Raw genomic sequence first — 21,200 nt, forward strand, 5'->3', positions numbered from 1 at the left:
CCCTCCACTTCTTACTCTAAGGTAGGTGCCTGCGTGGACAGATCGCTGCTCCACCTCTAATCTTTTAAGGACGGATCAATACACCTGGCAACTGGACAGAGATTCATTGATCATTCGCTCAACATTAAGACAACGGAGGTAAAGGCCGAACTCCTTGGTAAACCTTTGTTCGTTGTTTGCTACTTTCTGGCACCAGCATGTTTTCCTGCTCAACACGTCATGCTGAAGAGATTGTTTACATGATCCGGTCGCCCTTCACATTATGCACGCAGTGTCACATCTTCGCTGAGAATGGGGTGTCCTGCATTCCTGTGGTTGCTACTTTTAGTGCCCACACCGCCAGCGCTCGCTCTGCACTGCGCACGTTAACACTTATATACCAAGGAAACTCATGAGACATATATGTGGGAAAGCAGTGATGCAGGTTTATTTCGTACAACAGGTAGCTGATAAGGTGGGTCATCTTACAGGCGATCCAATGCGGCAGCCCCTCGCTGACCCGCATGCCTAAGGAGCCATCTTGCACGGCGAGTCGATGCTCTGACGGTGCAGTAAATTACCATTTTATTTCGTTATACTCCCGCCCCCCCCCCCCCCCCCCCTGTCAGGGCGGAGCGATGAGGCACACCCCTGGTCGGTTCAGGCCCCCCGACCGCCCGAAGGACTAACGGGGCGCCGACGCTGTTTCCTGGAACCCCCTCGGCTCCAGGTTCTTGGCTCAGGCACCCTTACTGTGCCAGGCAGAGGTATTTAGACTGTATCCTTCTGCCGCAGAGGTACCCCTACTGTCTATCTGCTTCCAGATCGCCCTGTGACTCCGCCTGCAACACAAAACATGACCATTAAAATTCACAACTTTCGCCCGCCGCTCTGCAGCTGGGTCAGGGTGGGAACAGCTCAGAGCAGCCTAGGGAACCAGACGGACGCGGGAAGGAGAGGCCGAGCAAAGTTGTTGGGCCGCTATATACACCCAGGAACGCCCCCATCCCCAGGAGAGCCCTCCCATTGGCTGTTGGCGAGGATGGCGGCTCAGGGGGGTTGGCGCGCTGCAGGCTCCGCTCGCCCGTCATGTGGGACTAAGGCGCTGTCCTGCTCATGCTCCCCTCCGTGTCGTGCGGTCAGCGGCATAGTGCCCACACCGCTAGCGCTCGCTCTGCACTGCGCACGTTAACACTTATATACCAAGGAAACTCATGAGACATATTTGTGGGAAAGCAGTGATGCAGGTTTATTTCGTACAACAGGTAGCTGATAAGGTGGGTCATCTTACAGGCGATCCAATGCGGCAGCCCCTCGCTGACCCGCATGCCTAAGGAGCATTCTTGCACGGCGAGTCGATGCTCTGACGGTGCAGTAAATTACCATTTTATTTTGTTATACTCCCGCCCCCCCTGTCAGGGCGGAGCGATGAGGCACACCCCCGGTCGGTTCAGGCCCCCCGACCGCCCGAAGGACTAACGGGGCGCCGACGCTGTTTCCCGGAACCCCCTCGGCTCCAGGTTCTTGGCTCAGGCACCCTTACTGTGCCAGGCAGAGGTATTTAGACTGTATCCTTCTGCCGCAGAGGTACCCCTACTGTCCATCTGCTTCCAGATCGCCCTGTACTCCGCCACAGCTCTGGAGGAGGCCCACGTCGATGACAGAGCCCCCCACCCACCTAGCTACTTCACAACGCTGTTTCGTACCACTTGTACATCCAGGAGGGATATGTTCACCCTGTCTTGTAGTGGTACCCCTCCTAACCTGTTGCCCACTGCTACCACGTCCTCCTGCACGCTACCCTCCAGTTCTTATTGTAGGAGAGCATGTCTAAGGACCCCAGGCTTCTCTTTTCCATCAACTTTTGCCTGGATCCGTTGCCCCACCCAATCTAAAAGTGGCATGGTGGTCAAAAAGCCTATGACTTCAACTACTACCCCGAGCGACTGCCGTGGTTAGACAAATTGCAACATTCCACCTATCCCCATTGCATATTTGGGTGGCTCTTAACCTGCACTCCCTTCGCCTGCCCAAAATAATAGGGGTACTGCCAACTCCAGGGGTTCTAAGCATGTATGATTACCCCAGTTTGAAATTTAACACTCGGAAATTCGCATTTTGGTTCTTCTCAGAAGTTATGTCTTTGCTCGCCTGAAGTCTGATTACTTAAATCTTCCTCATTCTGTACTTGAAAGGAGGTTACTGAAAATTGACATATTTGTTCACATTTCCTTGTTCCGCTGGATATGCCCGTTATTTGGGTAGGACAAGGGACAGACAAAGACATCCGGAATCTTACAGTGCCTCTGCTTATGTATAGGTGACAGGTCACAAATAGTTCTAATAAATCGTTATTTGGGTTAGTAAGGAACCGACAAGGTGTCTGGTAATCCTACAGTGCCTGGACTTTATATAGCATAGACAAGTCACAGGTAAGCCTCTCTTAAGTCCCTGTGGAACATTTGCCATTTATTGCCGCATTGTCCCTGTACGGTATTTCGCCTCCAACATAGCTGCCAAGGTTTCAGATTGCTGTGTGTGACATTTTCATAATTTCATTGCAATTATGAGTGACATTTCAACAACTATGAGTGACACTTTCTCGCGAGCAAAATCAAGCAGTCAACATGAGGGAAACTACATACAAATATCAATAATTACACTTATTTGAGTAACAAGGACCTCTAAAAAGATCTTTAAACTACTACAAAGCACCAGAAATGGAAGGGCACTAACAGACTGTGTGCCTACAGTTTCAGTAGCAAAAGGCAGGCAAGCACTGATGCTGCTCTGAAAATGTCATTGATTTGATCATTCATAAGCACGCAATAGCCTAAAAAACAAAGCTCATAGCATAGCAAGTGCAACTGAGAAATTATACCCTAAATCGGGATTCTCTGAGAAACTGAAAGAGAAACTAACTTTGTTTTTCCTTTCTGTTCGAGAACTCACTGACTAGAGAAAATGCTGAACATTTAACACGGCATACACGATTGTAAATGCATATTATAACTATGCTATACCACGAGTGAAACAGAGTAGTCCTGCTGCCTGCAGATTTTAGTGTGAGTGTCTGAATTAATTATCAGATCATCTGCATGACTGTGTGTGTTCTCCGCAGTGATGTGTTACAAGTTACAGAAGGCTGCCTGGTATCAGCATGTGGCTAAAGTAAAGTTAATTAATTTAACTTACTTGAACTACTACTTCAGAGTCTGTCTCTCACTGTCTGCGTCGGTCCTGGTCCGGCGCCGGTGTTGAGCAGCACGGGGATCACCCGCGGGGGGGGCGCACAGCACAGCACAGCACACTGCATGCATGCATGCTGTGACCATTCAGAGAGTCTTCAGCCCAGCTCGGCCGCAGTGCTGCCTGCGCCCGATGCCTCTCATCAATCTGCGTGCAGGCGGCCATGCTGAGAAGTCAACTGGTTTGTTGGTCATTTCTGCAGCTGGCCTCCCGCCGGTGCCGGGGTAACGGGGTTTCAAATTTATGCACAGACAGTAGCAGCGCACCTGGAGAGAACTCGATGCGACTGTCGCATTCAAGTCTCCCGCCGCTTCTGACCACTTCGCTTTCTCCAGGACGTGACGGAGGCAGAGTTCAGATATCCGAATAATCCCCCCATGGTGCCACTGTTGAGAGCAAGCCCCGCCCGGGTCTCGGTAATTCTGAAATGTCAGTGAATCCGTGACTGACAGGCGCACCGCGGACGGGAAATAGGCGGCCAGGCAGCAGGGGCATATTTGTAACATTGTAGCACTCTCAAGGAGAGGCTGCTGGGCTGCAGACTTTTAACTGTTTGTTAACTGAGCCACTAACTGCTGGCAAGTATGCGAGGAGCAGTAAAGCCGGCGCACTGTCAGAGATGCCGGTGGCGCGCACTAGCACAGTGGGTAGACAGTTTCAGAGTGACATAAAAAATGCGTGACAATGCATTTCAGTGCAGTGATGCGGAACACCACACTGAAATGCGTTAGTGTCACGTCAGTTGCGTGATACTTGGCTGTACTGCTCCAATTGTACTTTGTTTCTCTTGTAACCTGCCCCTTGTCACTACACCCCTCCACTTCTTACTCTAAGGTAGGTGCCTGCGTGGACAGATCGCTACTCCACCTCCAATCTTTTGAGGACGGATCAATACACCTGGCAACTGGACAGAGATTCATTGATCATTCGCTCAACCTTAAGACAACGGAGGTGAAGGCCGAACTCCTCGGTAAACCTTTGTTCGTTGTTTGCTACTTTCTGGCACCAGCATTTTTTCCTGCTCAACACGACATGCTGAAGAGATTGTTTACATGATCCGGTCGCCCTTCACATTATGCACGCAGTGTCACATCTTCGCTGAGAATGGGGTGTCCTGCATTCCTGTGGTTGCTACTTTTAGTAACAGTCGACGCTGGTGTACTTTGGCACAACTAACAGGGTCATCGAAGCTCACTCAGAAGCAATCTTGTACGATTTGAAAAGTCTCCAGAGAAAGCTCACGGTGTTCCAAGATAGGCTGATCTTGGGAGTGCGGTTGTGTTTTAACACTACAGCTGTGCACCAGGCATATATATAGATCGATGACACCGGAAGAGGCACTGTCACTGTTTCATTTCAGAAACATGGCCCTTCCGGGCTAATGTGCAAAGTGACCAGGGTTCCTCCTGCTGTGTTCTAGGCTTCGGGTTTCCCGAACTGCGCAAGGCCGTGAGGACTCATCCTCAACCCTCATGTATATTGATGTATGGGAGCCGTGATCAGCACGCGCCTTGCTACAAGTTTCCTGTCTCACAGAGATAACACATCATGTTTATGCACAGCTGTCTCCACAGAAGTGCCCGGCCACAACCAGTTTTGCCTACGTGCTTTGCCCAAGTTGTAGTTTTCCATAAACATGTTTCATCATTGCAATTGGGGAATATTCTGTTTTTCTTTTTAATAAATCCATTAACAAATTGGCTCTCGGATGTCGGAAAGAGGCGAGTTACTCTGTGATTTACAGTTGACTTCTATCCTTTGGAGTGTTGCCCTCCAATGATAAATAAGCCAGGGAGAAGCACTGGCTCCTTTACAACCCTGTGTAATGACTGCTCATGTTGCTCCCATTGGGCTCCAGGAAACATGGCAAAGAGCAGTATTAAGGCTACAGGAAACTGTATTGTGGCAAGTAATGTTATTGGTACTGTATGTTTATCACAAATCTTAAGTCACAAATGGCTGCATACCTAAGTTCATATGTGTTGCCACTTTAACCAGACTGAAAACTGAGTCAAGGTGCTGAATTGTGTTCAAAATCTTCTGAATTTGCTATCACAGAGGTCTCCTAAAGCTACTTTTACAGCTGACAAAAGTCAAACTCTTGTGGTAGTTTCAGTAATAACGTTTTAATGACTGCCTGAAACTTTCAAATGCAAAGTACAAGTAGATACGTTTGATTTTGTGTAGATCGTGCTGATTGGTTAAGGAGAGAAAGTTATGGGTGAGGCCACAAAAGTTTTATTTTCCATTCATTATCCCATAGTCGAATTTTGATGAAAAATAACCCAAAAGCTGTGTCTGAATGATATCAAACATGACAAACTGAGGTCTTCTTTTTCCTGTGTGCCATTTGTGATTTAGTGTAAATCTGCTCAGCAAGGTCTACAAATAATAATAGATTGTGTCGCGTGTCCTGCTGGATGGCTGCATCCGGATTGTTCTTGGGGTCCAATCAAGCAGGATGTTTGTTGATAGATAAACCTTCTGAGCTCTGGCACTGGAAGTGTGGGAGTGAGTGGTCTGCATGACCTAAGGCCCCTCATTTTGCCTAGTGAACACTGTCAAGTGTTATGCCTTGTGGCATTTGAGTGCAGGGCTTGGCTAAAGCCATTCCTGTACCAATAGCCACTCGGTACAGCTAAAGGCCATGCCATCTCTGTTGCAAAGAGACTGGGTAGAAGGTGTGACCAGTTTCCAGTTTGCACAATTACCGGCCCATTGGGTACTTTGGGCTGGAGCAGAATATATTTAAAATCAAATATTTCATGAAACAAAATACAAATCTTCTACTTAAATGCTGTTATGAATATGACCCACAAATGTATACCCATAAATATATCAGCGGGTGGGGTGAGGGTAACCAGACACCTAGTGTGCCGGGAGAATTATCCCCGCACGAACGAGTCATAACGACAGAAAATTATGGATGTCAAAGTGTATTTTATCTTAATTTATGTAAGAAAGCACATAGCACTTTTTGCACAATAATCACGTGGTGTACTATCCCCCAATCATAACCAAAGACAAAAAACGAAAAAAAGTGTAACCTTTAAAAAGTAATGCCATTGGTAGAACCGCGTCATGTGATCAAGTCCCCAGGGAGGGATGAAACGCGTTATGGCTGCTGTTTGTTTGTGAAAAGATCCTGAATAAACAACTCTGTATCGAATAAGAATCCTGTGGTCCGTGCTCTTTCTGTTCCGGAGGTGAATATAAGGAAGAAGAGTGCTTTGGGGTATGTATATATGTATGTATATGTATATAGTATATATGTATATGTATGTATGTATATGTATGTAATTTATGTGTATACGTATATATGTATATATATGTATGCGTATATGTGCGTATATATGTATATGTGTGTGTTTCACTTACTTTATTTATTCTTATCTGTTTGGTAAAAGCATGCGCTGTAATGTCGTACAACCCAAATATTAGCATAAAGGTTTGGGTTGTGACTTCCGGCAATTCTTAAGCCCAAGGATTGTGTCTCCACTGGAGTTTGTGATGTAATTGAACTGAGCAACTCAGGTATTTGGATATGTAATTTAGGTGGCACCTGTTTGGCCACAAAGAGCATGATTCCCTCTTCTCAATCTGTCAGCTGTGAGTAAATAGAAGTCTGTCCCCATCTCTACTGTGGTGGGTACATCTTCTGGTATTCAGTTGACCAGATTTAATCTAACAGCTTGGAAGCTGGACGATTAGGACTGGTATGTTTCTTGATTTATTCTGAGGTGGCAAGGGCATTACAGGAGTCTAGACAACCTTTCACTCTTATTTCCTATTAGAAATCCTGGAAATGTAATATACATGGTGTGAGCCACATTCACTGTCTACATTTTCCTGTGAATACATGTGCATACTGGATTACTTAAAATATGGCTCTGATTTAAGTTTTCTGTCTAATTATAACGCCACTTGGTAGCTACTTGCGTATGTTGCAAACCCTGGGGTAGCTCATGCTTAATCCAAGTATTTGCTTCCTGTTGCCAGATATGTTTTCTGTCTATGGAAAAAGCACCTTGTTCAGTATGTATCCATTATAGTGACCTGTTGTCGTTGAGCTTGGTAATACTGTTAAAGTATATGAAGATATTTGCCACTAGAGCATGTCATACCAGCCTTTAGTATGAAAATACTTAAACAACGAAAGAAATGTAATTGTGTCTTAGCCGAAGGGGAGGCGGGAATTGAGCTTGGGTAAAACCCCTGCCCCAAACACCTGCTAGACACTTTTTGAGTATGTGGCTTGCAGGCTGTGGGGCAGGGGAACTGGATTTAGGGGCTAGAGTCCCCTGGGAACGACCCCATGACCATGCCAAATAGGTAACTTGTTGAGGGGCCTGGGTATGTCATAACCGTGTCAAAGAAGTTCACTGACATACTTTGTTAATGAGAGTTACATTTGTTAATTTACTTCACAAAATAATGTGCTTCATATAAATGCCAGAAAGAAAGTAAAGCCAGACTAGAAAATTGAGGAATAGCGATGGTTACCAGGTTGAGGGCTCAGGGTGCTTAGTCAGTAGATAGTAGTTGGGTAGGTGGATACATGTCTGAGGTCTGCAGTATGGGATCATATCCTCACCATAATAAGCTTTATTTCGGCAATTGCCATAAAAGCAAACACAATAGTTTACAACTATGAAGTTCATTAAATAAATCACATAAAGCATTACATATACAATATAAAATGGTTAAAATGTTTATAATACCCACAGTTAGAACTAGTAGCATATAGGGGGAGCATGACATAGAAGTTATACAATTATTGAAATATTTAAAATACCCACAATTAAAACTAGCAGCATATAGGGGGAGCATCACAACAATTTCAAGATCCAAACATGAAATCCATCCAGCAATTGCTATACTGGTTATCTACTGTTACACACTATCTTTGCTTTGTACTTGTAGTCAATGGGGCAGCCTTTTCCTGTCTCTGTCTCCACATGTATAGAAGAAACCGTGAGAGACAATGAAGACAAGTAGTTGAGCTGTGCCTTCCCTGATTATCCTAGTTCCAATTTTGTATTCCATAATGCCCTAGTTACAGCATAATGGCAGGGTCAATTTCCTCCTATGCAAGTACGTTTTTCAGCAGCACCCTCTAGCAACGGGAGGGGGCTGCCACAGCAATGGTGAGAGTGAGGGTAAAATGAGAGGCGAAACTAGTGGGGGAAAGGCAAGACCCTCCCTCCCCCCCCAGCACAGACTAAATCAACCCCGTCACGGCATCATCGCTACCACTGCTCTACACGACTGACCCCTGTCGCACACCTGGAATGTGCCTACGTTTTGCACGTCAAGCACAGTGACACCAACTGGAAAGGGAAAGCGGCAGCAAATTACAACGTCAGCAAATGGAGCCTGCAGCAACAACTCAATTGTCATGGCAGTTATGAGAGAAAGAGCTAAAAAGCCTCGGAAACCAAGGTCCACTCGGCACACCTCCAGGGTCTGCCTTATGCCTTATATGCCTATCGCTGTGGTCTGAGGTCCCAGTGCATGCCAGATCTCATCAGCTGGTGACGTTTTTGAGGACGTAGCAGCCCCGCGAGCCCCCCCCCAGTATCTGCCACCCATCGTCCTCGAGGCCCTCAGGACTCCAGTATCCGGCACACCAGCTCCAACATCGTGGCACTCGCTGCGTGATTATCATGTAGGCAGGCACGAGCGTGGTTATGGGGGATCATATCCAGATTGAGGTTATGGGGAAAGAAATTGGTTAATGTAGGAGCTCTAGCTGGTCTTCGTACTGTAAAAAAAATTGATACGTAGGCGAGGTGTGCGAAATGTGGTCAGGCTTGATATGTGCACCAATTATTTTGTAAATCATTAGGTCTCCTTGTTCTAATTGAACATTTTCCGGTGTTTTAGTGTAAAGTTGCCACGTGCCGCAACGGAACTGGAGGACTACCATAGTTGTAAGTCACGGGTTGGATGACCCAGAAGATTTGCTTTAGTTTTGGTGCTTTTTGTAAAAACTAATAAAGATAAATTCTACAACAACAAAAGTTCTTCAGCTAGACTAACCACAATGCTCGCTTTTATGAGAAAAATGCATAAAAGGGCCCATGCACATCAGCAGTAATACTCCCTTTACCACGCAAGATCAGAGCAGCAAATGCCTTTCTTGAATTGACTGTGCTTCACTCCTTCTCCATCCCTGAATCCCGGAAGCCTCACTATCTGGGGACTTTGTAAGGCCCACGTTGAAGTTCTGGGACCAAGCAACACATTTGGTGAGTGGGAGGATTATCCAATCCCTCGAGACTAGTGGAGTATGTCAAGGTCAAAAGCAATCCCTGCTCCCTGAGTCAAATACATTACTCAACTATGACCTGGGGGGCATACTCGAGGACCTTGCACCCAACTGTGCGAGTGTAATATAAAAATTCGCCCGATCCTAATCAAGATGTTAAACTGTCCTTGCTGCCTGTGTACTTGTGTTGGTCATGTAATGAATAGATTGGGCTGTATAATCGGGTGCTGCGTAAGAGTGGGAGATTTGTGAGAGGGTATTTTCACTGGCCTAGATATGATTCCATGTGCAGTCTTAAGTAGATCCCCTATTGCTGGCACTGTGCCCACTAACTAAATGATTCTAGCCCTCCGTGTATGGGTTCCAGTGACTGGGCAGACAGTTCTTTAATATCAATATTATAAGCTATAGAAACAGGAATGCACGACCAGAATTCTCATCTGGATGACTGAGCTGTGAACGACTTCTTTTAATGAGCTTTGTGTCCGAAGCAGAGGGCCATTGTTAATGTTGTTGTGGTTATAGGGCATACCTTTGAACTTCACTGCTCTCTCGGATTGTGTTGAGTTCCCTTGTGATGATTTGTTGCTTTCCTTATGTATATTTTTCAATTAGTAAAAATGAATGCTTCTTAAGGTAGAGAAGACGTTTATATCACAGAACTGTTTAATTAGTAACCTCCTGACTATACTGTTTTCCCTAGGGAAACTGCAATGGTGTTCAGATGCAACAAGCATTGGCAAAGCCAATAGTCCTCAGAGCTATTGTCACTGCCAGTGTCTTCTAGCGATTTTGTACAGCTTTGTGGCTGCTGTTCGGCATGGCTAAAACTTAGGGGTGTCACATAGAGTAGCATAGAGTGGACTGGTGTGGAGTGGCATAGGGTACAGTGGTATGATGTGGTGTGGAAGCGTGTACAGTGGAGTGGCATGGCGTAGAATGCCATAGAGTGGCACTGTATGGAGTGGTGTAGAGTGGTGCGGAGCGGCGTAGAGTAGATTGCTATAGAGTGGTGTGGCATAGAACTGGCTGGCACAGAGTGGTGTGGGATAGAGTGCCATAGTGGCATTGTTTGGATTGGCATAGAGTGACGTAGAGTGGTGCGGCGTGGATTGGAGTGGCATGGAATAGGGTGGCACGGGGTGGGGTAGAGTGCCGTAGAGTGGCATTGTGTGAACTGGCTTAGAGTGGCATGTAGTTGAATGGAGTGACAGAGTGGCGTTGAGTGGAGTGGTGTAGATTCGAGTGGTGTAGAATTGTACAGTTGTAGGTGTAAGTACCAAAAGCATCAATAGAAATGGCAGAAAGGGTGAAAGCAACATAAATAAGAAGTCGTATGTCTGTGTTAAAAGTAGGAAAGCACATTGTACGGCCAGGAATAATACTTAAACGCTTGTAAAATAAAATAAAATTGTTTGTTGCAAGAAGACAAGGAAGAACAAAGACAAGGAAGAACACATGTAGTTGGTCTATGCTCCAGAGAGGAGCCAACACAAGAAAGGAAGGGAAGCCTATGGGAGCTAAGAAATCGAAAGATTGCAAAAGAGTGACAACAAAAGTGACTAATTGTATGCTGTTGGCAGGTGGTAAGCCCACTGAATTGTAGACAATATGTTTCCATGCACAGCGATTGCGCTGTGTAGGTGAGGCCTAAAAGGGCAAAAAGCATTTGGTCATTGGATCACTCTTTTGTTGCCTGCCTGTGTCATGCCTAAGCATGTGGCCTGATACCATGTCCAAATCTTTACCGCACAAGTGCTCTGATCGGGTGCAGTAAGCTTAGTTTTCTTTAAGACATGCCAAGGTCACAATCCTGAACAGTCTGGTTTCAGGTTATTACCCTGGCAGCACATTTTACTATTTAAATGAAATGCTTGAGGAGCAGACCTAGTGAGGATTAAGAACAAGGTGACTCATTTAGTGCTTGAAAAGGAGCCTGAAGGTTCTTCATTTTTGGCAGTAGTCCATTTCTTCTTTGCAATGTTTTGGCATGGCCTTCTTTGTGGCTGTAAAACTGCAAGTTCACTGTATACTGTCCTGTAAAATGTATCGCACCAACACTTAACGGCCTCTCAGATAGGAATGAGCTTGTTGTTTTCAAGCCTCATTAGGGTAGTACATTGCAGATGTATCTAGCAGCAGAAAGCTATGGAGTCAGGAACCCCAGAGTGGGAAATTACATGGACCATAGAGCTCTCTTATGTTAAAGTTCAGTGTTATTAGCAGTCAGCACCCAATGGCACAAGCTCATCAACAGAAGGTGGGAGTCACTGAAGCATCCTTTCCTCTCGAGGCCGAGTTTGGCAAGTTTCACTGATGAACGGGTAGGTGGTTTAGGTAGGTACCGTACAAAACCGTCATCCGAACATCTGGTAACATCCCAGGGGTGCTCACTTGGTTAAGAGTTGACCGCAAGTAACCTTTGATTAAGTGAACCGGCTAGCTACTCGAGTACTGGACCTCCAAGGTCAAGAGAGCAACACTGATGAAGATGAAAAAAAAAAAAAAAACAAGTAGATAGAGGGCTGTGCCCACCACCACCATAAATACACTTACATGGTCGATATTTCAGACTGCCTGTCTCTCTCTGGGAAATCTGGGTGATGGGGTTGTCCTCTGTGTATAGCTCTCATTTTTCATCTCTGGAACTTCATTTGTGCATGCTGACAAATGTTTGCAAACATGCAGTGGTACCCCTACCTGAGGACCTTACCTTGGGAATATGGGTAATGATTGCAATCCCTTATTATATTTCATGCACTCCAATGTTTGTGAAGGCTCACACAAGTGTTAGTTACACCTTAATGTTTGAACACCATATGCGTAACAAAAAAGACACAAGAGGGCCCAGGTCATGCCAAGTCTCTGCACTGGGCAGTTTATAGAGGATGACCTGTAGACCTCTCCCATAAATGCACCTTAAAACAAAAAATATTAGCTACAACTCTCTGAAGGCCTGCCATTAATAATGAGGTGATGGGGTACTGTTATCCTTATAGCGAGTGACCAGATGCTAAGGTCTGCAGCTAAGAAGGGAATGGTTCTGATGAGCAGTGACAGCTGCCTTCTTTTTCCTGGTCTCAGTACAGAGACTTTTGTGAGGAAGAGAGTCCTCTTAGGAGTGAGGAATATGCTTATGGGGCACATTGTCATGGCATCTGTTGACTGCTCGGCCAAGCTGTGGGTAGACCATCAGGGAAGAATGTATGTATTCTCAGATTTAGATTCTGCTGCAGCTTTTGTGTACACTTTACTGATACAGGGCGATCACACAGTTGAGAGCCTACCATAGTCACTGCAGAGGAGGGTCTGAAAAGTTCTCCCATAAGGGATTCATGGTAGTCATAACTCGGAGCCAGACTCTTTCTGGAAATCACTAACGTACAATCAGTTCCGATAGGTTACTGACTCAACACTTTACAGGTTTTGTTCCAGTTTAAAAGCTATTTTAGTGAATCCCCTTGCTCGAAAAAGGGGGTTTCCGATATTTATCTTTTATTTATTTTTTACAAGAACTTAATTGCTTGGTTCTACTTTTGGGAAAGTGTAACTCCAGTTGTCGCATATTTAGCAGCAGAAGGTTACTCATGCTCACACTCAAACCGTTGAAATGTCACCCTAAAGCAATGTGAAAACTTGACAGCTACGGTTATTGCTGCATATATCACTCAGGGTTACCTTTTACCTTCTTAGCTACCTGCACCACTAAAATAAGCACTGACCAGGTAGGGAGTGATGTCTTGCATATGTGCTAGAATGCCTGACTGTTCTATCTTGATGTTTTATTTCTTTTTGGCTGTCAATATGGTTGGTCATGACTCACCAGTGAACATAGTTCAAATGGGCCTGGGGAGCGGAGTGGACGGGTCTAAGTGTAGCCTCCTAGCTCTCTAATATCTTAAAATAATTTGAATGGGGGTGGGTGATGGAGTCCTATTCACATACACGGTACCAAAGGGTTGCACACTTGTAATCATGTTCTTCAGCCTGTACGTGGAACTGAAGTGGATCAAGTGTACTGACTAGCTGTTGCCAACGATTATTAGTGGCTTAGGTAATACTTTCATTTATTTGAAGGCAATAGAGACAGACACAATTCGTACACTGCTTTTCTTGCGCAGCTGTTGTTTGTTTTAATCTTTGTTATAATGCTACATTCATTTTAATGTATTTGCAGACTTAACACATGAAGGAAGCCAATGTAGTGCAGGGGTCCCCTACTGGAATGTGGGTATGCCACTGTCAGTCAGTTTTTTAGTTTTAGACATGCAAACTCCATAATTTCTATTTTAAGTTGTGACCGATCAGGAAGAATATAAAGAATAATGGGCAGTTCACAGGTATGATTGTATGATCAAGAAATAAATAACTCGATGGCTTCAGTGTTGACCATTTTGTTCAGAGGAGCAGATATCTGTAGCATGCCGTTTCCTTGTTCCATTTTTGGGCGTGTCAAAAAGTCTGCATTCAAATGTTCTGACTTCTCACAGAACTGGAATTTGTTCCTCTCCTAACCTCGTGTACCAGAAGTTACAGTGAAAGGTGCTCCATCGAAATCACTTACTAAGATGTTAAACAAGTATGGGTCAGTGTAAAAAAAAAAATCTGCAAATGAAACTGTATTCTTTGTTGCCCACAAGGAGAACCTGGCTTTGGAAGTTCTGGTTGAACTCAAGACTCCCTTCAAGAGAGATCGATCCAGATATCACTAGATTCTAATGATTGTTAGACCTGTGGATGTCTAGGTGGATCACATCTATACCCTCTATTGACTGCAACAAAGTATCATTAAGTTAGTCTGATTTCTTTGAGAGTTCTTGTACTAAGATTTTGTCTTTATCAGTGATACTGCCTATCCAAATCCATATGCTTAGAAGTAGAGAGCATCAACATTGGCTAATATTGTGTATTTAAGAGTATGCAAACTGAATTACTAATATGATTCTAAGCCTTGGGCACAATACCTAATTTATGTATCTATGGATGAGAAAAAACACGGACAAATATTATTTGGGCCCTTGTTATTAAAATGAGTTGTGTTGTCCTGATTTATGTGTCTAGATGAGTGGGAGAGCTGAAGAGAGAGATTATTTCTGCAGTATTGAATCTTTCAGAGATTCCCATTCTATCTATAGTGTGGGAGTCTCACATTCTATTCTATAGTGTAGGAGTCCCACACTATAATTAGAAAGCAGTACCTTGTTATACCGAGACTAAATAGGCTGTAAAACATATTTAGTTACCTGTTCACAATCCTTTAAAATAACCATACTTAAGCCAATCAGGTAGCAGCACCCTGATAACCACTCCCCTCAGAGGCGATCACATTTCAGATTTTCAACCACACATCAACAGGCCTGACATCCTGCACAACTAGTAACCCAGTTTCCTACATTTGGACACCCTAAAGCTGACTATGGAGTAATTCAGGCAGGTCAACGTGTGCATGAAATCCATCCACATCATGCACCATGCCTAGAGGCTGTGAAGGAAGGCACCTGGATAATATAGGAAAAAGTTTATCAACCATGGCTTCAACCACCGTTGGAGCTGCTAACTCTTCAGTCATTCTTGGACACAATGACTGTCCAATTTGGTCTGACATTGGTGCTTAAATTGACTTTTTAGCAGAACAAAAACAATTAGAAACTAAGAAAAATCTTCTTGAAGGGGGAAAAAGCATTATCGGAAGCGATTGATTGTGCTTTAGACATAGGATCTACAGGTTTCCGACAGCTAGCAGGAGCAGCTTTCCTCCAATGGCAGGGATGGTTGAAATCAACATTGTTCAGACCCGAAGTCCAAAGCAGACTTCTGGACATGCCTTATGACTGGGAAGCACTCTTTGTCAAACATATAGACAATACGGTACAGTAGATTAAGGCTGATACTGATAATTCCAGATCGCTTGGTATTTTAGAGCAAAGGCATCAGCCCTTTTGAGTGACTGTAGGGAGACGACAGTTATCTTACGAAGGAGGTTTTCAGTCATACCAGTATCAACCATAGCAATGTCACCACCAATCTGGTCATTCGCAATATCAACAGCAACAACAATACCTACCACCACCTTCAGCTGCCTACTCAAAGCAAGCTACGCGAAGGAAACAAGGACCTAAAACGAAAGACTCTGCCAGAAGGCAATGACATGTCAAACGTGGTAAAGCAAAAGGTTGCAGGAGGGCATATAACCAATTTCTTTTCAAATTAGAAACGTATTACTATAGAGTGTTCGGTGTTAGACCTAGTACAATTCGGCCACACTTTGAAATTCTTCACTTCAATGACTGGCTTAAAAAAGCTCCTTCTTGTCGGTCCGCAAAGAATTCAACCAAGGCTTGTCTGTTTAAAGGCCCAGTTGACTGAAAGGAGTCTTATCAGCCAGTCATGGAGATTGGCTTACATTAAAAATACAAAAGTCTTCCTCCAGTTGTCTTAAAACGTTACGTTGCTTGGTGCCGTTTTAGACTCCATAGACAATGAGGGATACCCAGCAATAGAGATGCTGCAAACTGATTCAATGGGCAAACAGATTTCTAAAAAGAAAGCCCATTTCAGTTTGCCTGTACAAATCTTTACAAAGGATAATGTCATTGTGCATCAATTGAATTCCTTTCTGCTGCCTAGGAATGAAGGTTCTCCAGGAAGAATTAGACAAACAGTGGATTTAAACCAAAGTTTTTTTAAAATTAATTAATAAACCACTTTGAGAATGAGAAATATTCTTCCTTGGCAGACCTTTAGACAGGACTTTCATTCTTGGTTCAAATATCACAATTTGTTATAAGAATGGATGCTTCCTTAAAGGTTTGGGAAGCTCATTTGCAGGATCTGGAGATCAGCTGGAAATTGACTGCCCAAGAAAACATTCACCACATCAATCTTCTGTAATTAAGAGTACTAGTACTAAACCTTCAGGCTTTTCTGTTAAAAACAGCTGTTTTTTCAGTCCTGATACGTATGGACAACACTACAACAACGGACTAAATAAACAAGGGTGAACACGATCTTGTCCTTTATCTCTCGAAGCACAGAGTATTTCGAAATGGTAATTAAAGCACTAAGTACATCTGAAAACTTAAATAGTCCCCAACAATCTGAATCAGTGGGCAAACACGTTAAGCTTGATGACATCTTCTTGTCACAAATAGGAGCTCAACCAAGAAGCCTTCAACAAGCTCTTTGCACAACGGGAGAAACTGAACCTCACCCTTTTTGCAACAGCTCCAAATTGAAAGTTCCAATTCTATGCAAGTTTGCAACTGGGTAATGCTTTTTTAATATCATAGATGGAAATATTTGCCTACTCTTTCCTTCCGATAGCCATGATTCTGAAAGTCTTGAATAAGATAAGGATCTTACTGGATCATTCTAATAGCTCCAAGGTGACCCAAGTAATATTGGTTCACCGCTACTTTTCCAATCGGAGACAAAGCATATGAAGTTGAAGCCATTCGCCAATATTCTCACCATAAACAACACCCAAGTACTTCATCGAGACCTGAAATTCTTAAACTTGTCAGCTTGGCTCCTGAATTCAGTGAGTTCTCAAATGTATACATCCTATAGGATTGTAAACAAATCCTTGCTAAAGACAGGGGCCGAATCATCTAATACAACTTTTCAGTTTAAGGTGAAAATCTTTTGTTTATAGTGTCTGGATAACAATAATCATCCAATTGTATCATAACCACAACCGATATTACTGTTGTACCAGTTACATTCATTGAGAACAGGCCTGACTCTTTCTTCTGTCAAGGATCATTTTGCAGCCATCTCTCGCTATAGAAGATCTTTGAATAATTCAACTTTGTAGTCAAATATAATTATTAAAGAATGTTCTAAAGGACTTTTCGGAGCTTATCCTCCAATTCATTGGCAACTGAATACTGTCTTGACACACTAATGAAGAGACTCTTTGAACCCATTCAAAAGGCACACATGAAATGTGTTACCTGGAAACTGATGTTACTATTTGCGCTCACATCATCAAGAAGAGTGTATGAGATAGAAGCTTTCATCATTAAAAAGCTCTAAATGCAGTTCAGGGTTGATTGAGTAATCTTAAGAAGAAATCCAAGTTTTATTGCTAAAGTACAATTGTAATTGCATTTCGATGAGCCAGTAGTATTAAAACCTTTCTTTCAGATCCCCAAAGACGCTACAGAGAAAACATTGCAAACACTAGATGTTAAAGAATGCCTCAAATGTTATCTTACTAGAACCAGTGCCTTAAGGAAGATTGAGCAGTTATAAGTAGTATATGGCACTTCTCCTAAAGTTCGTGCCCTCTCAAAACAAGAGCATAGCAGGTTGGATTTCAGCAGCCTTATTGTTTTGCTATAACAAAGCAGGTAGACCTTTAACAAGATCAGTGAGAGCACATTAGACTTTAAGTGTTTCTACATCTACAGCTCTTTTTGCTGGACTGTCAATGCAAGAATCTGTAGAGCAGCTTCTGGGAAGAATAAACCCAACATTTGTTTAGCTCAACAGTACAGAACGACTCCGCAGCGGATGAAGCAGTTTTACAGCATCTGTTCCAGTGGGGTGAGCCTCATGTATACCTATTTTTTCCTACCCATTTGTGATAATGATTCTAACGTACTTATTGTTCAACTGCTTACTATTTTGATTAACGATGTGTATCTATGAAAGATCCAGTGCTGTTGAAGGAAAATAGTTACTTTCCTGTGACTGTAGTTCTCTAATATTGGCATCTTTCATAGATTCACATGTAACCCACCCTCCTCCATTAGAGGTTAACCATGTAATAAGGAGCACTTGTGGTTAAAAATCTGAAGTACCGTTGCCTATGAGGGGATGGGAGTGGATAACAGGCTGATTTTTTTTTTTAGATTTTTTAAATGATATGAATTGGTTACTAAATAGGATGTTTTACAGCCTATTTAGTCTATGCCTAACACAGTACTGCTTTCTGTTTATACTGTGAGACTCTAATTCGACAACAGGAAGTAATTCAAGCATATGCTTCTATAAAAGATGCCAATACTGGACAACTCCAGTTACAGGTAAGTTCCAACAGAAGCAGCAGGTCCAGGGGTCCTGGGTCTAGATAATGATTCCCGAAGAGTTGCAAGAGTTGAAGGAACTGTGCTTGAAGCTCTGGACTGTAATAGCTTCGCAAAAACAAGTGAGGTTATCTAAGAGCATATGTTCCTTCCTTTTGGATAGATAATTAATCGGCTAGGATGAATCCTTATTGTCTGAGTATTTTGCTGACCGAAACTATTATTCCATATTGTGTCAGTTCACCGCGTAATTAGTCCATTTCACTCTTGATTTTGATTGTAAGTTTTTATTGAACAGAGCAAAGACAGCCGACACGTGATTCGCCCTATATGGCGAATAACGCCAGGGATTTCTCAAGGCAAAAAAAATACATCAATCTTTTACTCAGGTTGCTGGGATAGACATTTCCGTACAAAAGATGAACATCCAATTTTTAAAAAATTTCTTTATTTCTTTTTTAAGAGAAAAGAGTCCTCAGTAGTCCTCGGGCTAATCCGGTGTTTGCAAAAGTCCTGTTGTAACTTTACCTTCTATGCCTGATACTTTGTATACTCTTCTTGTGACTTTTTGTAAATAAATGACAAAATCCTATTTCTTATTGCTGTCTTTTTTTAGTTATCTACAAGAATGCAAGACATTCCTATTAATAACAGTCTTTTTTAACATTATATAAGCATTCTCTGTGTAAAATTATTTTTAAGACTCGAGCCTTCCAGTTGAGGGAAATTGAGGGATTTAAATACTTATAACTTGGGCACACACCATGGAGGCATTTGCTGTAGGGGGAACAACTACCGGAGTCCTCCCATCTGGAGGCCTGTCTCCTTTCGGAAGACATCCTGCAGCAGAAGTTCTCGGTTATATACCATAAGGTGGTTAACAATTCCCCAGACCCATTAGTTAAGTTGAGGGAGGATCTGGCAGACCTGGATGATGAGGATTGGGTGGAGGCGATCCTAAGACCCCGAGAGATAGCCATCCAAGCTAGGGTCTGCCTAATTCAGCTTCGGCTCTTACGTCACTCTCATTATTCTCGCACTTGGTTGGCAGAAATGGGGAGGGCAACTAATTCTGATTGCTTGAGAGGCTGTGGTCAGGAAGGAACCTATTTCCACATTCTCTGGATGTGCCAAAAAAACAGGAATACTGGTGGGAGATCGTTGAGGTAATGTCTCGAGTGCTATTGGTTATCGTTGCACTGTGTACCAAGTGGCTGCTTCTGGCAGTAATGGGAGAGGAATATGGGTCTAAATACCTGAAAATATGGCTCTCACTGGCAACGGGGTGGCAGAACAAAATATAGCTAGAGCATAGGGTAGGGCTGAGCCTTCCAGGCTGAGTGATTGAAAGTCAGACCTCGATTGGTGCCAGAGTGGGGGCAGAGAAAGTGGTTTATCAGAGTAGGAGCTGCCTGAAGGAATGGGAGCCAGTGTGAGGGACCTGGCAGGAATATAGGCGATTCTTAGGGGAGAGTGTAGGGTGGCAAAGACTGTCCCGGGGACCGGGGGGACTTGTAGACTGAAGGACTTATTGGAGTTTGGCCGTAAAAGCGCCCCTGCTTATTGTATTACAGATACGGCATACTGTATGGAGAGCCTTAACTACAGGGAGCCTTTACCTTGCAATGTATGTACTATGTGAACAGTATTGTATCCTTTCAAATATCATGTGATGAGCATAATATAATAAAAAGTTCTAAAAAATAATATATATATATAATATTTATTTTTTTAAGACCAGGCTTTCATATTTGAATGTTTGCTCCTTGAGCTAGTGCTTCTGCTTACTGTCATTAATATTTGTAGTAACTGGTTTGTTTTTATCTACACATGTATTTGATTTTTGATTCAGCGATTATTTGGACTTCATGTATTAACAGAGCATTCGGTGTGGCACTGGATACGTTGAAGCTTTTTTCAAGGTCTTTTAAATAATACACCTGCTTACTGTCACATGTGTTTGCCATGTTGTAATTCTGTGACTACAGATGTTACTCACACTCAGCTAAGTTTACCGGTTTTATTAACCTTGGAAGGGATGCTATGCCATGATTCGACCCTGTGGCCTGTAGGTTATGCAAGGCTCTCTGTAGAAGATTCACTGGCCCCTGCAGCTTCCTCCTCAAAGGATGTTCTATTTACTGATATTTCATCAGTTCACTTTCTGTCAAATTTACTCGTGTTTAGTTTTTATAGACTGGAGTTAAAATGCTCTTTGTAGTGACTTGTGTTTTTATTTCACCAGGGGACTTAAAGTCGTCCCGGATGAACAAGTGATCGAAATGTACGAAGGTTCGCACGTCCCTTTAGAACAAATGAGTGACTTCTACGGAAAGGTGAGTTGCATAACTCTTACACTAGCTGTGATTTTCCCGTAGAAGCAGTTTGTGTGTTCATCCTCCACTATATTTACTGTCTTATAAAACAGTTTACATGTTCCACTTTCTCAAATGAGTCCCAAAAGAAGCTTGTTTTCGAGTGGCATACAATCAAGGCAGATTGGTCAGTGAGGAATCTGTGGATGTCCTGCTCAGATCAAAGTGTTCTTTCTTGCTGCTAGTTGCTGAATTGAGTTGAGCCTGGGAGCAGGGCTGTAAGGTGACTTGCTCAAGGTTTGAACATTAGGTGAAATGGCTACTGCGATTTACTGCAGAGTTTTTAGTGACGAG

The 21,200-nt window shown here is 43.4% G+C and overlaps 1 protein-coding gene across 3 annotated transcripts in view; it reads left to right on the forward strand.

Moving 5' to 3' along the window:
- The window catches only part of NT5DC3 (5'-nucleotidase domain containing 3), a 391,194-nt gene that overhangs the window by 125,006 nt on the left and 244,988 nt on the right, over positions 1-21,200 (forward strand). For all 3 annotated transcript variants that reach the window (XM_086919171.1, XM_086919172.1, XM_086919173.1), the window contains exon 5: positions 20,777-20,867. In XM_086919171.1, the coding sequence (XP_086775297.1) occupies positions 20,777-20,867 (91 nt within the window). The remainder of the gene's footprint in view (positions 1-20,776; positions 20,868-21,200) is intronic.

The sequence above is a fragment of the Lissotriton vulgaris genome, chromosome 1_1 (assembly GCF_964263255.1).
Source record: "Lissotriton vulgaris chromosome 1_1, aLisVul1.2, whole genome shotgun sequence".
NCBI classification, from domain to species: domain Eukaryota; kingdom Metazoa; phylum Chordata; class Amphibia; order Caudata; family Salamandridae; genus Lissotriton; species Lissotriton vulgaris.